Source organism: Myotis myotis, unplaced genomic scaffold, assembly GCF_014108235.1.
Source record: "Myotis myotis isolate mMyoMyo1 unplaced genomic scaffold, mMyoMyo1.p scaffold_m19_p_3, whole genome shotgun sequence".
NCBI classification, from domain to species: domain Eukaryota; kingdom Metazoa; phylum Chordata; class Mammalia; order Chiroptera; family Vespertilionidae; genus Myotis; species Myotis myotis.
In genome coordinates, this window is record NW_023416335.1 from 103,496,524 (window position 1) to 103,515,550 (window position 19,027).

The following is a 19,027-nucleotide window of genomic DNA, read 5'->3' on the forward strand; positions in this document are numbered from 1 at the left end:
TTTTCCTTCATTGACTGGCTTATTTCACTTAGCATAATGCTCTCCAGTTCCATCCATGACGTTGCAAATGGTAAGAGTTCCTTCCTTTTTAGAGCAGCATAGTATTCCATCGTGTAGATGTACCACAGTTTTCTAATCCATTCATCTACTGATGGGCACTTAGGCTGTTTCCAGATCTTAGCTATGGTGAATTGTGCTGCTATGAACATAGGGGTGCATATATCCTTTCTGATTGGTGTTTCTGGTTTCTTGGGATATATTCCTAGAAGTGTGATCACAGGGTCAAATGGGAGTTCCATTTTCAGTTTTTTAAGGAAACTCCATACTGTCTTCCATAGTGGCTGCACCAGTCTGCATTCCCACCAGCAGTGCACAAGTGTTCCTTTTTCTCCACATCCTCTCCAGCACTTGTCGTTTGTTGATTTGTTGATGATAGCCAGTCTGACAGGTGTGAGATGGTACCTCATTGTTGTTTTGATTTGCATCTCTCGGATGATTAGTGACTTTGAGCATGTTTTCATATGTCTCTTGGCTTTCTGAATGTCCTCTTTTGAAAGGTGTCTATTTAGGTCCTTTGCCCATTTTTTGATTGGATTGTTTATCTTCCTTTTGTTAAGTTGTATGAGTTCCCTATAAATTTTGGAGATTAGGCCCTTATCAGATATGACATTGGCAAATATGTTTTCCCACACAGTGGGTTTTCTCGTTGTTTTGTTGATGGTTTCTTTTGCTGTGCAGGAGCTTTTTATTTTGATGTAGTCCCATTTGTTCATTTTCTCTTTCGTTTCAAGTGCCCTAGGAGCTGTATCAGTGAAGAAATTGTTTCGGCATATGTCTGAGATTTTGTTGCCTTTGGATTCTTCTAGAATTTTTATGGTTTCCTGTCGTACATTTAAGTCCTTTATCCATTTTGAGTTTATTTTTGTGTATGGTGTAAGTTGGTGGTCTAGTTTCATTTTCTTGCATATATCTGTCCAATTTTCCCAACACCATTTATTGAAGAGACTATCTTGGCTCCATTGTAAATCTTTATTGTTGAGAGTATTACAAATATCCTCCTTTTTCCCCCTATTGCTCCCCTGCGCCCCGTACTCACCCCACCACAGGCCTTCACCATCCAACTGTCTGTGTTCATAGGTAAGATCTTTGGTTAATCTCTTCCCACTCCCCAACCCCCTTCCCTCTGAGAATTGTCAGTCTGTTCCATTTCCATGCTCCTGATTCTATTCCATTCACCAGTTTATTCTGTTCATCAGATTTTTTACTCATTTGATTTTTAGATTCACTTGTTGATAGATATGTATTTGTTGTCACTTTGTTGTTCATATTTTTTATCTTTACCTTTTTCTTCTTCTCCCTCTTCTTAAAGAACACCCTTCAACATGTCCTGTAATACCGGTTTCATGGTGATGAACTCCTTTAGCTTTTTCTTATCTGTGAAGCTCTTTATCTGACCTTCAATTCTAAATGATAGCTTTGCTGGGGAGAGTAATCTTGGTTGTAGGTTTTTGCTATTCATCACTTTGAATATTTCTTGCCACTCTGTTCTGGCCTGCAAAGTTTCTGTTGAGAAATCAGCTGACAGTCATATGGGTGCTCCCTTGTAGGTAACTAACTACTTTTATCTTGCTGCTTTTAAGATTCTCTATTTGTCATTAACACTTGGCATTTTGATTATGATGTGTTTTGGTGTGGGCCTCTTTTGGTTCCTCTTGTTTGTGACTATCAGCTTCCTGGACCCGTAAGTCCATTTCTTTCACCAGGTAGGAGAAGTTTTCCGTCATTATTTCTTCAAATAGGTATTCAATATCTTGCTCTCTATCATCTCCTTCTGGCACCCCCAAAATATGAATGTTAGTACACTTGAAGTTGCTCCTTAAACTATCTTCATATTTTTGAATTCTTTTTGCTTTTTTGATTAGGTGGTTTTTGCTTCCTCATATTCCAAATCATTGATTTGATCCTTGGAATTCTCTACTGTTGAATCCCTGTAAATTATTCTTTATTTCAATTGGTGTATGCTTAACTTCTGATGGGTCCTTTTCCATGTCTTTGACATTCTCACTAAGATCCTTGAAAGTCTCATTAAGTCCCTAGATGCAGTGGTTCTAAACCTGTGGGTCGCGACCCCTGAAAATACATCCTACATATCAGATATTTACATTACTATTCATAACAGTAGCAAAATTACAGTTATGAAGTAGCAACAAAAATAATTTTATGGTTGCGGGTCACCACAACATGAGGAACTGTATTAAATGGTCGCAGCATTAGGAAGGTTGAGAACCACACTGTATTAAAGGGTCGTGGCATTAGGAAGGTTGAGAACGCGGTTCTCAACCTTCCTAATGCCACGACCCTTTAATACAGTTCCTCGTGTTGTGGTGACCCCCAATTTCATTGTTACAAATTGAACATAATTAAAGCATAATGATTAATCACAAAAACAATATGTAATTATATATGTGTTTTCCAATGGTCCTAGGTGACCCCTTTGAAAGGGTCATTGGAACCCTAAAGGGGTCACGACCCACAGGTTGAGAACCACTGGCCTAGAGGCTCTCATGAAGACCCTTGAGTAACCCTATAACCATGGATTTTAACTCTGTATCCAGTAGTTTGCTTGGTTCCATTTCTTTCATTTGTGACATGTTTCTTTGTCTCTGCATTTTGGCTTCTTCCCTGAGTTTGTTTCTATGTATTAGAGCTGCTATGTCCCCTAGAATGGGCAGAGTGGCCTTGTGTAGTATGTGTCCTGTAGTATGTCACCTTAGCTGGGTACTCTAGGTGACCCCCGGTGTAGGCTGTGTGCATAGTCTTATAGTTGAACCTTCATTGCTATTGGCATCTCTGGGAAGAATTGACCTCTAGGCCAACTGGCTGTGAGAACATGCTATGACTACAGTGGGAGAGCTGCTGTGCAGAAAACACCCTTAAGGAGCAGGACTTGCTTCAGTGGGGCTTTGGTGCTCACTGAGTTGGCCTCTTGAGTGTGTCACTTGTGGATGTGTAGAGTTGTAATCTGTTGTGGTCTGAAGCTTTCCATCAGGTGCACTGGCTCTAGGGCCTCCAGGGAGGTGCAAAGTCAGCCAGTCTGGGGACATCCTGCAGGAGCTATTTGTATTGGGCTTTGAGATGCCCAGGCAAGGCCTAGCTATGAAGCAAAGCAGGCTGGTGCTAGTGCTAGGTCTTGGGCCTTTTATTGATAGGTTTCAGGTTTCAGGCATGCTGTCACCATCTTCACCTTGTTTGAGAGATTTTAGCAAAATCTGAAGATTGAACAAGGACATATGGATAAGCTGCTGCAAACAGGTTTGGAGGGACTGCAAACTGGATGGCGTGGGGTCTCAGGGAATCATCAGGATGGAGCCAACAGATATGGCTGCCAGTCAGCCCTGCCACAGGGGAGGTCTCATCACAGGAACAGTTACCCCTGCAAGCACCCCTGACTGAGAGAAAGCTGCCCCCAAGTTCCTGACCCGATGCCAGACAATCCAGTTCCTCCCAGTATGTGTCTGGGTCCCCCAGAGCAGCTTCCCTGTGCCCAGCGCTGGAGCTCAGATGAAGCGGGACCGTGTAAGTTCATGTGCCAGCCTTTTAAAAAAACACCTGGGTCTCCAGCAGCCTCCGTGTCTCTCTGCCCCAATCTCTGCTGGTTTTTATAGCCCATAATTATGGGGACTTCTCTTCCCAGCTCTGGGTCCCTGAGCTGTGGGTCTGGTGTGGGCAGGGACCCCTTGTTCCTCACAGGCAGCCTCCACAGAGATGATCTCCCTCCTGATTTAAAAAACAACAACACATCACACGTGGGTGTTGGACCATTCCGCACCTCTGCCCCTCCTACCAGTCTCAATATGCTTTCTTCTTTACTTCTCTAGTTGTAGGACTTCCATTCAGCCAGCTTGCAGTCAGTTCTGAATGATGGTTGTTCTGTATTTTAGTTGTAATTTTGATGTGGTTGTGGGAGGCAGTGAGTACAGGCATTTACCTATGAGGCCATCTTAGTTCTCCCAGGCATTCATCTTTATCTCCTAACTTGCATACACAATTTAGAAAAAGACTGATAGTTATTACTAAATCAGTTATAAAGGTAATGATAGAATGGGGAAAAAAAGCATTTTCTGCAGAAGACTTTGTACTTTTTATGCATATAGTTTGGGGCAAAAGTAGTGTGGGAACCCTAATCAAAGTATGCTGGATATTCAAGGCTAATTTGAGGAAGGGGGCCCTGTCCAGAGTATGCCAGATGTGCAAGGCCAAGTTGCCTTACGTAGGTGCAAAAGCAAGGACACAGAGATTATATTGTATGCACTGTGCAGGTGTACTTTTCTTGGGCCTTTATTGATAGGTTTCGGGCATGCTGTCATCACCTTCAACTTGTTTGAGAGATTTTAGCAAAATCTGAAGATTGAACAAGGACATATGGATAAGATATAAACAAGGACATATAACCCAAATAATGATGTCACTATTTGGCAAGAAGCCTCTTTTATCTAAGTTGGTGTAAAGATGTGTTGTTGACCAGCCGGTGTGCAGCTGCTTGGTATGGCTTCTGTGTTTGCTACTGTATTAGCAAGGGCTGCTTTATGTGGCTACTTTGTAATGCTACTTTGAAGAACTGTTTTCTCTAATGGCTACGTGGAAGCAATGGCTACTTTGTCTGCAATAAGGTCTCTCTTCTATGCTTATGACTTCTGTCTTCTCCATCTAATACCTGGCATCCATGAAGGTCCTGTTTCTGGTAGGGGAACTAAGACCCCACAGTTGTAGTTGAGCAGGATCAAAGAGAAACTTGCTCCCACAAGCTCCACAGTGAGCAGGGAAGCAGGGTTCAGGAGTAAGTACTCCAACAAGTAGGTTTACAGTTCATGTGGAAAAAGATACAATAATCTATATATATAAAAGCCAGGTGACCAGAATGCCAGAACGACCAGTCGCTATGATGCCCACTGCAGCCAGCCAACAGGCCCAATCGGGAGGCAGCCCTATCCCCCAGCCAGCCCCAGATGGATTGGGGGCAGGGCTGGCTGGCCAACCTCCTACACCCTTCCCCCTGGCTGGCCTGGCCCCCGATTGGCTCCCCCACCCCAATCAAGGGCAGGGCCAGCTGGCCAACTGCCCGCAACACCTCCCCCTCACTGGTCCCACCCCCAAACGGCCCACAACACCCTGATTGAGGGTGGGGCCAGTCGGGGGGAGGGGCCACAGGAGGTTGGCCAGCTGGCCCCACCCCCGATCAGACTAGGGGCCAGCTGGGGGGAGGGACCGCCCCCCCCAATTGGGCCAGTTGGCCGGATGCAGTGGGCATCATAACAAACGGTCATTCCAGTCATTCTGGCATTCCGGTCGCTTGGCTTTTATATATATAGACTAGAGGCCCGGTGCACAAAAATTTGTGCACTCGGGGGGTAGGAGGGGTCCCTCAGCCCGGCCTGTGCACTCTCGCAGTCTGGGACCCCTCAGGAGATAACAACCTGCTGGCTTAGGTCTGCTCCCGGGTGTCAGAGGGCAGGCCCAATCCCTAGGTGCAGCCCCTGGTCGGGCTCAGAGCAGGGCTGACTGGGGAGTTGGGGTGCCGCCCCTGTCATGCACAGAACAGGGCGGATCGGGAGGTTGCAATGCCACCCTCAGTCACGCTCAGGGTAGGGCTGATTCGGGGGTTGGGGCACCACCCCCTGTCACACTCAAGGCAGGGTCGATGGGCAGGTTGCGGCGCCACCCCCTGTCATGCACAGAGCAGGGCCAATCAGGGAGTTGGGGAGCTGCCCCCATCACTCACAGAGCAGGGCCCATCAGGGGGGTTGGGGCTCCATACCCTGTCACGCACAGAGCAGGGTCGGTCAGGGGGTTGGGGAGCTCCCCCCTGTCATGCACAGAGCAGGGCCCATCAGAGGGTTGGGGAGCTCCCCCCTGTCACGCACAGAGCAGGGCCGATCAGGGGATTGGGGAGCTCCCCCCTGTCACGCACAGAGTAGGGCAGATCAGGGGTTTGGGGCACCGCCACTGTCACACTCAGGGCAGGGCCGATGGGGAGGTTATGGCTCTACCTCGTCACACACAGAGCAGGGCCCGTGGGGGTGGGGGGGTGGGGGGTGCCACACCCTGTCACACACAAAGCAGGGCTTATCAAGGGGTTGGGGGACCGCAGCCTGTCACACACAGAGCCACAGGGCAATCAGGGGGTTGGGGAGCTCCCCCCTATCAGGCACAGAGCAGGGCTGATCAGGGGGTTGGGGCGCCTTCCCCTGTCACGAACAGAGTAGGGCGGATAGGGAGATTGTGGCCCCGCCCCCTGTCACACACAGAGCCGCAGGGCGATCAGGGGGTTTGGGCGCTGGCCCCTGTCATGCTGATCCCAGTGCCAGGAGGCCTCGTGGCTCCACTGATCCCGGTGCTGGGAGGCATATTACCCTTTTACTATATAGGATAGAGGCCTGGTGCACGGGTGGGGGCCTGCTGGTTTGCCCTGAAGGGTGTCCTGGATCAGGGTGGGGGTCCCCACTGGGGTGCTGGCCAGTCTGGGTGAGGGGCTGAGGGCTGTTTTCAGGCTGGCGGGTGACTGAAGCTCCCAACTGCTCCTTTTTTTCTTTTTTTTTTAATTCTGGGCCAGCTTTAGCTCTGAGGCTCCAGCTCTTAGGCCTCTGCTGCTGAAAGCAGGTTTCTGGCCTTTGTTTACCTTCTGTATTTGAAACAATGTTGTGATCCTGCTGGCTGAAGCCCGGTGGACTAAAGCAGGTTTCTGGGGTTTTGTTTAGCTTCTATATTTGTAACATAGTTGCTTAGAGTTACAGCTCAGAGGCCAGCAAGGCAGGCAGGGAACGTTGGAGTCCTCCATCACTGAAGCAAGCAAGCCTCATGTTAGTTTCAAGCTGCCTGGCTTCCGGCTGCCATCTTGGCTGGCAGTTAATTTGCATATTGCCCTGATTAGCCAATGGGAAGGGTAGCGGTCATACGCTAATTACCATGTTTCTCTTTTATTAGATAGGACTAGAGGCCTGGTGCACAAAATTCGTCCATTGGGGGGTCCCTCAGGCCAGCCTATACCCTCTCCAATCTGGGACCCTACAGGGGATGTCCAACTACCTCTTGAAATCTGGGACCACTGGCTCCTAACCACTCGCCTCCATGCTTGCCTGATCGTCCCTAACCCCTCTGCCTGCCTGACTGCCTGATCACCCCTAACCACCACTGCCTGCCTGCCTGATTGCCCCTAACTCCTTCCCTTCTGGCCTGATCACCCCTAACCACCTCTGCCTCGCCCCTCACCCAGGACCCAGGATTCCCTCCTTTGGCTGGCTGCAGGGACCCAGGACCTGGGCTGGCTTCGCCCAGGCCAGCTGCAGCCTCAGGGGACCGTGGGCGGGCAACTTCGCTCAGACCGAAGCCGTAGGCGCTGGCACCTGGGACTGCGGGGCAGGTAGCTTGTCCCTCTCCCAGGCCACACAGCCTGGCTGGTCCCCATTCCTCTCTCCCCAGTGTTGAGTGTCTGAGTTGTTATGGTGTGACAGTGTGAGGGTGTGATGAGCATTTGCATATTAGCTCTTTATTATATAAGATGATGATATATTTGAAATAAATCAGATACCACCAAAAATGAGAGAAAAATACTGCTTATCACTAAATTATAAGATCTAAAATAAGTCTATTATTTATTTTTTATTGTCCCCAAGAACATGATTAGTGAGAGGGAGAAAGAGAGAGAGAGAGGAGACATTTATGTGAGAGAAAAACATCAATAGTTTCTATACAGGAATTTAACTGACAGCCTTGTGGTGCACAGGACAGTACTCAACCAACTGAAACACTCCAGTCAGGCTAAAGTAAGCCTCTTAATACACAGGTTTTATATGAAGGAAACACCTTCTAAATATGCAAAATACGACCTTGAGAAGTAGATGTTTTTCTTAGAAATAAAACAAATATTCTTTGCTAAAACAGAAACAAAATTATATCTATGCAGCCCTGGCCAGTTTGTCCCAGTTGGTTAGAGCATCATTCTGTACATGGAAAGGTCATAGGATTGATTCCCGGTCAGGGTACATACCAGATTGCAGGTTCGGTCCTGGCCGGGGTGTGTATGGGAGGCAACCAATCCATGCTTCTCTCTCTCTCTCTCTCTCTCTCTCTCTCTCTCTCTCTCTCTCTCTCTTTTTCTCTCTCTCCCTCTCCCTCTCTCTTACTCTCTTTCAAAAAAATTATATCTATGCAATAAATTGACAGTCAGAAAAATGTTAAATAACATTAAAACAGCCTGTGTCATTTTTTTTTAATCCTCACCTGAGAATGTGTTTATTAATTTAGAAAGGTAAGGAGAGAGAGAGCAAAACATCAATGTGAGAGAGACACATCTCTCAGGTTGCCTCCTGTACATTCCCTGACCAGATATTGAACCCACAATTTAGGAATGTGCCTGACCAGGAATTGAACCTACAATCTTTCTGATGCATGGGATGATGCTCTAACCAGCTGAGCCACCCAGCTGGGGCCAGCCTGTTTCTTTTTTATCACATAAATGCCAGCTTGCTGTTTATAATATTTATAATAAAAATTTAAGTACTATTTTCTAATCCTTCCATGTTGTCACAAATGGCAATATTCCATTCTTGTTATAGATGTGTAACATTCCATTGTATAGATGTATCACATCTTTATTCATTCATCTATTGATGGACACCTAGATTGCTTCCATATCTTGACTATGGGAAATTATTCTGCAGTGAACATAGGGGGGCACATATCTTTTCAAATTAGTGTTCTCTGGGTAAGTACCCAGAAATGAAATTGCTGGGTTGTATAGTATATCTATTTTTAGTTTTTTGAGGGATCGCCATACTGTTTTCCTAGGGGTGCAATTTGCAACAACATGGATGGGTCTACAAGGTATGAGGCTAAGTGAAATAAGTCAGAGAAAGACAAATTCCATGTGATTTCACTTATACATGGACTTTGAAAACAAAACAAGCAAACAAAATAAAAACAGATTCATAGGAACAGAGGCCAAAGGGATGATTTGCCAGAAGGGAGGAGTTAGGGAGGTTAGTGAAAAAGGGAAGGGGAACATGGTCAGTAATATTGTGATAAGTTTACACAGTGACAGATACTTACTAGAATTAGTGGGGTAATCACATTATAAGTTAAAAATGCCTAATATTGTACACCTGAAGCTAGTATAACCAATATAATATTATACAACAACTGTAGTTAAGTAAAAAATAAATTTAAATTTATAATTTAAAAAAGATAAAGAGAATCAAAGCATACCAAAAAAGGAAATATTTTCTGAAATACTATGCTCTAATTTTTCCTTTTATGTTACAAATTTAAATCAGTCATTTCAAATAAACAGAAAAACTTAAATATAGAATACAAGGTGAAATATTTATGCTAAAAAATGTTTAAAGTAACAGATAAAGACTAAAATAGTTGAGAAAACAACTATCACCTAACACATGTACTCTAAGAAAATAATAATTTAACATCCTATATAATAAAAGGCTAATATGCAAATGGACCAAACTGCACAACGACCAGTCGCTATGATATGCACTGACCACAAGGGGGCAGATGCTCAATGCAGGAGCTGCCCCCTGATGGTCAGTGCGTTCCCACAAGGGGAGCGCTGCTCAGCCAGAAGCTGGGCTCATGGCTGGCGAGCACAGCAGCGGTGGCAGGAGCCTCTCCCACCTCCACAGCAGTGCTAAGGATGCCTGACTGATGGCTAAGGCCCTCTCCCCACAGGGAATGGGCCTAAGCCATCAGTCAGACATCCCCCAAGGGTTTCTGGACTGTGAGAGGGTGCAGGCTGGGCTGAGGGACTGCCCCCTCCCCCAAGCGCATGAATTTCGTGCACTGAGCCTCTAGTTTAAAATAAACACTTAAGTTTTTAACTTCTTAGAAATTGAGTTTGTGCAATTCAGAGGGTTACAAAACTTGAATGCTTATAGGGCTAAGACAAGCTATAGAATGAGTGAAGCAAGGGAAGTGTTTTGGGGTTGGGGTGAGAATGGAGTGATGGAAAATCTATTCACTGCTGAGAAAGAAAAAAAAAAAGCCTGTGCTATCATAGCCAGCTGACTGTTGCAGACAGAAAAGTTCAAAAGAACTCAAAAATCTATACTTTCCTATGAAATACACAGATTTTTAAGTGTTAGAAACTAATTTTTTTAATGCAATGTCTCACGGTCAAACTAAACAAATTGGTGGGCCAGAAATGATCGCCTATGTTTTTCTTTTGGAACAAGTGCCATGAGCTCTTTCAGGGTATGTGGAATCAAAGACAGAACATGGTAAGGCTAATGTGTAAAATGGCTGTATCTAGACACAGAACTAATTTTAAAGATGAGCCTGGCTTCCTAACTCAGTTTTAAACACTTCTATAATAATAAAAGCATAATGTGCTAATTAGACTGGACGTCCTTCCAGACAAAGGAAGCCTGGGTCCCAAGTGCCTGCTGGTGGCCAGAGCAAAGCCCGGGTCCCAGATGCCAAAGGGAAGCCAGTGCCAGGAGATGGGAGAAGGAAGGGCCTACTCTTGCACGAATTTTGTGCATTCGGCCTCTATTTTTTATAATTGACAATTATAAAGGAGAAGTAGGAAAGGAAAAATACATTGGAGCACATTTTCTTCTGCCTCATTTTAAGACTTATAATTTTGAATTATAATGACTGAACTGCAGTTAGATCAGAAGGCATCATCTGTTATCTTTTTTAATTGGAATGATTATCTTCTTTTTTTTTTTTATTGCTTAAAGTATTACAAAGGGTATTACATATGTGTCCATTTTATCCCCCCGCCCTAGACATTCCCCTAGCCTCCCCTATCCCCCAATGTCTTATGTCCACTGGTTATGCTTATATGCATGCATACAAGTCCTTTAGTTGATCTCTTACCCCCCTACCTCCTGCCCCGCAACCCTCCCCGGCCTTCCTGCTGCAGTTTGACAATCTGTTTGAGGCAGCTCTGCCTCTGTATCTATTATTGTTCAAAAGTTTATAATGGTCTCTATTATCCATGAATGAGTGAGATCATGTGGTATTTTTCCTTCATTGACTGGCTTATTTCACTTAGCATAATGCTCTTCAGTTCCATCCATGACGTTGCAAATGGCAAGAGTTCCTTCCTTTTTAGAGCAGCATAGTATTCCATCGTGTAGATGTACCACAGTTTTCTAATCCATTCATCTACTGATGGGCACTTAGGCTGTTTCCAGATCTTAGCTATGGTGAATTGTGCTGCTATGAACATAGGGGTGCATATATCCTTTCTGATTGGTGTTTCTGGTTTCTTGGGATATATTCCTAGAAGTGTGATCACAGGGTCAAATGGGAGTTCCATTTTCAGTTTTTTAAGGAAACTCCATACTGTCTTCCATAGTGGCTGCACCAGTCTGCATTCCCACCAGCAGTGCACAAGTGTTCCTTTTTCTCCACATCCTCTCCAGCACTTGTCGTTTGTTGATTTGTTGATGATAGCCAGTCTGACAGGTGTGAGATGGTACCTCATTGTTGTTTTGATTTGCATCTCTCGGATGATTAGTGACTTTGAGCATGTTTTCATATGTCTCTTGGCTTTCTGAATGTCCTCTTTTGAAAGGTGTCTATTTAGGTCCTTTGCCCATTTTTTGATTGGATTGTTTATCTTCCTTTTGTTAAGTTGTATGAGTTCCCTATAAATTTTGGAGATTAGGCCCTTATCAGATATGACATTGGCAAATATGTTTTCCCACACAGTGGGTTTTCTCGTTGTTTTGTTGATGGTTTCTTTTGCTGTGCAGAAGCTTTTTATTTTGATGTAGTCCCATTTGTTCATTTTCTCTTTAGTTTCAAGTGCCCTAGGAGCTGTATCAGTGAAGAAATTGCTTCGGCATATGTCTGAGATTTTGTTGCCTTTGGATTCTTCTAAAATTTTTATGGTTTCCTGTCGTACATTTAAGTCCTTTATCCATTTTGAGTTTATTTTTGTGTATGGTGTAAGTTGATGGTCTAGTTTCATTTTCTTGCATATATCTGTCCAATTTTCCCAACACCATTTATTGAAGAGACTATCTTGGCTCCATTGTATGTTCTTGCCTCCTTTGTCAAATATTAATTGAGCATATTGGTTCGGGCCGATTTCTGGGCTCTCTATTCTATTCCATTGATCTATATGCCTATTCTTGTGCCAGTACCAGGCAGTTTTGAGAACAGTGGCTTTGTAATACAACTTGATATCCGGTATTGAGATCCCACCTACTTTGGTCTTTTTCAGGATTGCTGCAGCTATTCGGGGTCTTTTTTTATTCCAGATGAATTTTTGGAGAGTTCGTTCTAGATCTCTGAAGTATGCCGTTGGTATTTTAATGGGAAGTGCGTTGAATTTATAGATTGCTTTGGGTAGTATGGACATTTTAATGATGTTGATTCTACCAATCCATGAACACGGTATGTTCTTCCATCTGTTTATGTCTTCCTCTATATCTTTTTTCAACGTCCTGTAGTTTTCTGAGTAGAGGTCTTTTACCTCTTTAGTTAAGTTTATTCCTAGGTAGCTTAATTTTTTTGGTGCGATGGTAAACTGGATTGTTTTTATAATCTCTCTTTCTGAAAGTTCACTATTGGTGTATAGAAATGCCTCGGATTTCTTGGGGTTAATTTTGTATCCTGCTACATTGCCAAATTCATGTATTAAGTCCAGTAGCTTTTTGATGGAGTCTCTAGGGTTTTGTATGTATAATATCATGTCGTCTGCAAATAAGGACAGTTTTACTTCCTCTTTTCCAATTTGGATGCCTTTTATTTCTTCTTCTTGCCGAATTGCAATGGCTAACAATTCCAGTACTATGTTGAACAGGAGTGGTGAGAGGGGGCATCCCTGTCTTGTTCCTGTTCTTAGGGGAAATGGTGTTAGTTTTTGTCCATTGAGTATGATGTTGGCTGTGGGCCTGTCATATATGGCTTTTATTATGTTGAGGTATGATCCTTCTACTCCCACCTTGCTGAGAGCTTTTATCAAAAATGGGTGTTGAATTTTGTCAAACGCTTTTTCTGCATCAATTGATATGACCATGTGGTTTTTTTCTTTCAATTTGTTTATGTGATGTATCACGTTTATTGATTTGCGGATATTGTACCATCCTTTCATCCCTGGGATAAATCCTACTTGGTCATGGTGTATGATCTTTCTGATGTACTGCTGGATCCGATTTGCTAAGATTTTGTTAAGGATTTTGGCATCTATGTTCATGAGGGATATTGGCCTGTAATTCTCTTTCATTGTGTTGTCTTTACCTGGTTTTGGTATTAGGGTGATGCTGGCTTCATAGAATGAGCTTGGAAGTGTTCCTTCCTCTTGAATTTTTTGTAGTAGTCTGAGGAGGATAGGTTTTAGTTCTTCCTTGAATGTTTGGTAAAACTCCCCTGTGAAGCCGTCTGGTCCTGGGCTTTTGTTTGCTGGAAGCTTTTTGATGACTGCTTCAATTTCTTCCATAGTTATTGGCCTGTTGAGATTATTAGATTCTTCCTGATTGAGTTTTGGAATGTTGTATTTTTCTAGGAATTTGTCCATTTCCTCCAGGTTGTCTAGTTTGTTGGAGTAGAGCTGTCCAAAGTATTTTTTAACAATCATTTGTATTTCTGTGGGGTCTGTTGTTATTTCGCCTCTATCGTTTCTGATTTTGTTTATTTGGGTCCTCTCTCTTTGCTTCTTGGTGAGTCTGGCTAGAGGTTTGTCAATCTTGTTTATCCTTTCAAAGAACCAGCTCTTGGTTTCATTGATTTTCTGTATTGTTTTTTAGGTCTCTATGTCATTTATTTCTGCTCTAATCTTTATTATCTCCTTCCTTCTGCTCACTCTGGGGTTTTCTTGTTGCTCTCTTTCTAATTCTTTGAGTTGTAGAGTTAGATGATTTACTACCATTTTTTCTTGTTTTTTGAGATAGGCCTGTAGAGCTATAAACTTCCCTCTCAGGACTGCTTTCAGTGTGTCCCATAGGTTTTGGATTGTTGTGTTTTCATTGTCATTAGTTTCCAGGATGTTTCGAATTTCTTCTTTGATTTCATTGGTAACCCAATCAATATTTAATAGCATGCTATTCAGCTTCCAGGTGTTTGAGTATTTTGGGTTGTTTTTATTGTAGTTTATTTCTAATATTATGCCATCGTGGTCTGCGAAGACGCTTTTTATGATTTCAATTTTCTTGAATTTGGGGATAATTTGCTTGTGACCCAATATATGGTCTATTTTTGAATATGTCCCATGAGCACTTGAGAAGAACGTATATCCCCTGGCTTTGGGGTGAAGTGTTCTGAAGATGTCTATTAAGTCCATCTGATCTAGTGAGTCATTTAGGATTGCTGTATCTTTGCTGATTGTTTGTCTATAGAACTTATCCAGTGCTGTTAGTGGTGTATTAAAGTCCCCTACTATGATTGTATTGTTGTCGATCTCTCCTTTGATATCTTCCAGGAGTTTTTTTATGAATTTGGGTGCTCCTGCATTGGGTGCATATATGTTTACCAGGGTTATATCTTCTTGTTGTATTGATCCCTTTAGTATTATGAAGTGGCCTTCCTTATCTCTTGTTATGGCCTTCACTTTGAGGTCTATTTTGTCCGATATAAGTATTGCTACCCCAGCTTTCTTTTCCTTTCCATTTGCCTGAAAGATATTTTTCCATCCTTTCACTTTCAGTCTGTGTGAGTCCCTTCTAATGAGGTGGGTTTCTTGTAGACAGCAGATGTATGGGTCATGTTTTTTTATCCATTCAGCCACTCGATATCTTTTGTTTGGAGCATTTAGTCCGTTTACGTTTAAAGTTATTATTGAAAGGTACTTGTTTGTAGCCATTTCTGTTTTTGTGTGGCTGTTTTCTTTCTGAGCTTTTTATTTCTTATTTTTATACCAGTCCCTTTAGCATTCCTTGCATTGCTGGCTTGGTGGTGATAAACTCCCTTAGCCTTTTTTTGTCTGTGAAGCTTCTTATTTCCCCTTCAAGTTTGAATGATAGCCTTGCTGGATAGAGTATTCTTGGATTCAGTCCTTTGCTTTGCATCACTTTGTAAATTTCCGTCCATTCTTTTCTGGCCTGATGTGTTTCTGTTGAGAAATTATTTGACAATCTAATGGGAGATCCCTTGTATGTAACTTTCCGTCTCTCTCTTGCAGCCTGTAAGATTCTCTCTTTGTCATGAACATTTGCCATGGTAATTATGATGTGTCTTGGTGTGGGTCTTTTCGGGTTCACCTTGTTTGGGACTCTCTGGGCTTGTGTGACTTTTTTCTTCCCCACCTCAGGGAAGTTTTCTGATATTATTTCTTCTAATAGGTTTTCTAATCCTTGTTCATCCTTCTGTTGTTCTGGTACCCCTATTATTCGTATGTTGTTTTGTTTCATGTTGTCCCAAAGCTCCCTTAGGCTCTCCTCCTGTCTTTTCATTTTTTTCTCCAATTGCAGTACAATTTGGGTGTGTTTTGCTTCCTTGTCTTCTAATTCACTAATTCGGTCCTCCGCTTCACCCAGTCTACTGTTGATACTTTCAATGGAGTTTTTCATTGCAGCTATATCACTCTTCATTTCTTCTTGGGTCTTACTTAAGTTGTTGATTTTTTCATCTGTTTCTTCTAGCTTCTTCCATATGTTATCGATTTTTTCATCTGTTTCGTCTTGCTTCTTGCAGAGGTTGTCGATTTTTTCCTCCATCCGGTTTATGCACTCTAGGACCCTTATTCTGAATTCTTTTTCTGTCATGTTGCATGCCTCTGTATTACTTAGCTGCTTTTCTGGAGAGTCCTCCTTCTCTTTCCTTTGGGGGTTTCTTTGTCTACCCATGTTTGATCTCACTGACATATCTAAACGTTGAGTCATTCAGTGGCTGCTCCCTTGGTGGCAGTGACTCCTTGGTCTGTGGTTGCTCTTCAGGCGGTTGCGGTAGCAGCTGCTCTTCAGTTGGCAGCAGCTCCTCTGGTGGGTGCTGTTCACAGCTGTGGTGGCTCTTCTGGCTGGTGGTGCGAGGTTTCACGTACAGCTGCTGTTCCTCAGCAGAGGGTGTGGTGCTCAGGAGGTTGCTGTTGCTTGGATCTGCTGCATTGATTTAAAGGCACAAAATACAACACAACAAGGCACCACGCACCAGGCACTATACCCAAATATATTCACAATATTAATAACCCCAAATAAAGGTCACCACCTGAATTAAGAGAGTTAGGGGATAAGGAAGAAGGAAGAGAAAAAGATAAAAGAGAAAAAAGAAAAGAAAAGTAGGGACCAAAAAGAGGAGTGCAAAAATGAAATTGGGAAAAAGGATGGGGGAAAATAAAAGCGAGAAAAGAAAAGAAAAGAAAAAAAAGAGCGAAAAGAGAGAATGAAGTGGAAGAGGGGAAGAGACTTTTTTATATGAGGAGAATACTCCTATAGAACAGCCATTAATCCCAACAAATTCCAGCAACAGCTCCCTGGAGATGAATGCAAACTAGAAACAACCAATAATATAACGATGAAAATAGAATGGAGAACACTAATCCCAAAATAAAATAAAGAGAAAATAAAATGGCACTTTAAAAAAAAAATGGTAAAATGGTAGCAGTAATAATACTGGTTAAAAATAAGAAGGTAGTAATTAAAAGGGTAAAATCAGGTGATGAAAAAAAGAAGAAAAAAAAAGAAGAAAAGAAAAAAAAAATAAAAAAAATAAAAAAAATTGGTTTCTTAGTTAAAAGGTGAAAAATGAAAAAAAAAAAATATTGCAGTAGTGAAGGTCCTTCGGTTCTTCTATTCTTCAGTGTGGCTCGCCTTAGACCTGCCAGGTATTCAGGAGAGTGTTGAGTTTCCCTGCGATACACTGTTCCTCTGTGTTGTAAACCACAGTCTTTATTTTAAAGCAAGCCGCATTTGTTTCCCAGACTGCCTTATTTTGTGTTTAGCAAAGAGTCAGTTTGTGGGTCAGCCTCTGGATGGCGGTGCTCTGGGGTTGGCCTCTGAGGCTATAGGGCCTCTCTGTCTAGTGGAAGTTCACTGCCCAGAGCTGGCTGCGTAATAGTTACCAGTGCTGTGTTGTTGCTGGGATTCATGATTATCTTCTTTATTTAAACTTCTGTGCCATTTTCTAAAAAGGTATAGTAAAACTACAAAATAGTTTATACGGGTTTCATACTATAGTCAGCTGCTTATTCATGAGTTCAATAAAATCAATTAAATTTTAACATTTTCAGGATTTTAAAGTAAGAGGGTTCAAAGGGATTCACAGAATTAGGCTTAGTTTTCAAGATAATGAAGCAATTTTGTTTAGTGAGGAAGGACAGGGATGAGAGAAAAAATACCATTAATATTTATCTTTAAAAAAAGGTTTTAAGTTTCCAAGATTAACATCAACAATAAGAGATATAATTTAAGATATAATTTGATATGTTGATAAAATCTTAATTTTACATTCAGCTTTTCCAGATATATACATAATGTAAATACTGTTCACATTCAATAATATCTGGGACCATATTCATTTGACTTATGTCCTGTTGGTTTAGAAATTTTGGGAAGTAAGATGCAAGTTTTTCTGGTTGTGTCCTGGTATTAGAACTGTTGATTATCCTTTCCATAACTCAGCATTTTTTCAAACTGAAGTCCAATAAATAAATTTAGTAGCTTATGATTAAATTTTTTTCAGGATAGAATGGAATAGAATAGAAAATATTAGAGTAATGAATATAGTAGAAATAGGTGATTTTAAAAAACTTTTTATTCCATTTCATTCACACACACACACACACACACACACACACATACACACTGGTCCATATTGTAAAATGTATTTCACATTGTGAATTGCTCACAAAAAAGCTTAACAAAAACTCATATTCATATGTAAAATATTTAAATTTGTGATTTTGCACTTATAGAAATTGAATTTAAGGAGGGAGAAACCCAGCACATTGTTGAAATTGAAGTAATCCACGATGGGGTTAGAGAGATGAGAGAGGCCTTCACTGTTCACCTAAAACCTGATGAAAATATGATAGCAGAGACACAGGTAAGTAATAAATACAGGTACAAATTCATAGCTAACATTTTATCAGGGAAATTGCATATAAGCATCTCATAGTGTACAATATAGTAATGGGACTCTGTACAAGCCTTATATAAAGGAGATGTGCATTATCCCTTTTAACTCCTAAATAAATTTTGCTCCTATTAGATTATAATCAAGAGATTCGTGTCTTTGTTTGAAAAATCATTTTTATAGAAACTCAAGGACTAGAGTCACTGAGCCCTACATCTGCCCATGTACAGCAATCTAGAATTAATCTCCAGAGAGAAAGCATCATCTCAGCACAAAGATGAGACCATTAATTCAGTGCACAACTCATTAAAACACACATTTTAATTCACAAAATAGTTTGCTAATCTTCAAAAAATCTTTACCTTCTCAACCTAGCTTTATTAAATTAATGTTCAGAGTAAATATAACATTTATTGGCACTCACTTCAGCATAGCCCAAAATGTTACAGTTCTAACACCTCTTTTCTTTTTATTTAATTTATGTTGCATTAAGATGAACAAATTTAAACATTTTTTTACCTTTAAGCGCAAAACAATGTTTTAATAAGTTTTTATTGGTTTTAGAGAGAGAGGAAGAGAAAGGGAGAGAGTGAGAAAAACATTGATGAGAGAGAAACATCGATCAGCTACAGCCTGCAAGTGTCCTGAACTGGAAATCAAACCAGTGATCTCTTGCTGCATGGGATGATGCTCAAACCAACTGAGCCACACCGGCAGGGCCTAAAATAATTTTTAAAGCTAAATGATTTAGGAACAGATCAATATTTATAATATCTATGCTTAAATTTACTCTATTTCTTTTATTATTTGTTTCACTATTTTTATGAGATCAAATTAGAGAGATTTTCTTCCATAAGTATGGGTTACCATTTTGTAATTTTTACTACTTGGTGATATTTCTGCGACAGTGCCTTGCTTTTCTTAAAGTCATATTTAAAATTAAAGAAGTATGAGCAGAAAATCTTTTCTTAAGCCTTGATCACATAAAAATTAGTCT

General features: G+C 41.7%; 1 protein-coding gene across 1 annotated transcript in view; it reads left to right on the forward strand.

The window, feature by feature from the left end:
* FREM2 (FRAS1 related extracellular matrix 2) overlaps nt 1-19,027 on the forward strand; it is a 328,691-nt gene that overhangs the window by 257,403 nt on the left and 52,261 nt on the right. The window contains exon 12 of the mRNA XM_036299332.1: nt 17,870-18,000. Coding sequence (XP_036155225.1) covers nt 17,870-18,000 — 131 coding nt within the window. The remainder of the gene's footprint in view (nt 1-17,869; nt 18,001-19,027) is intronic.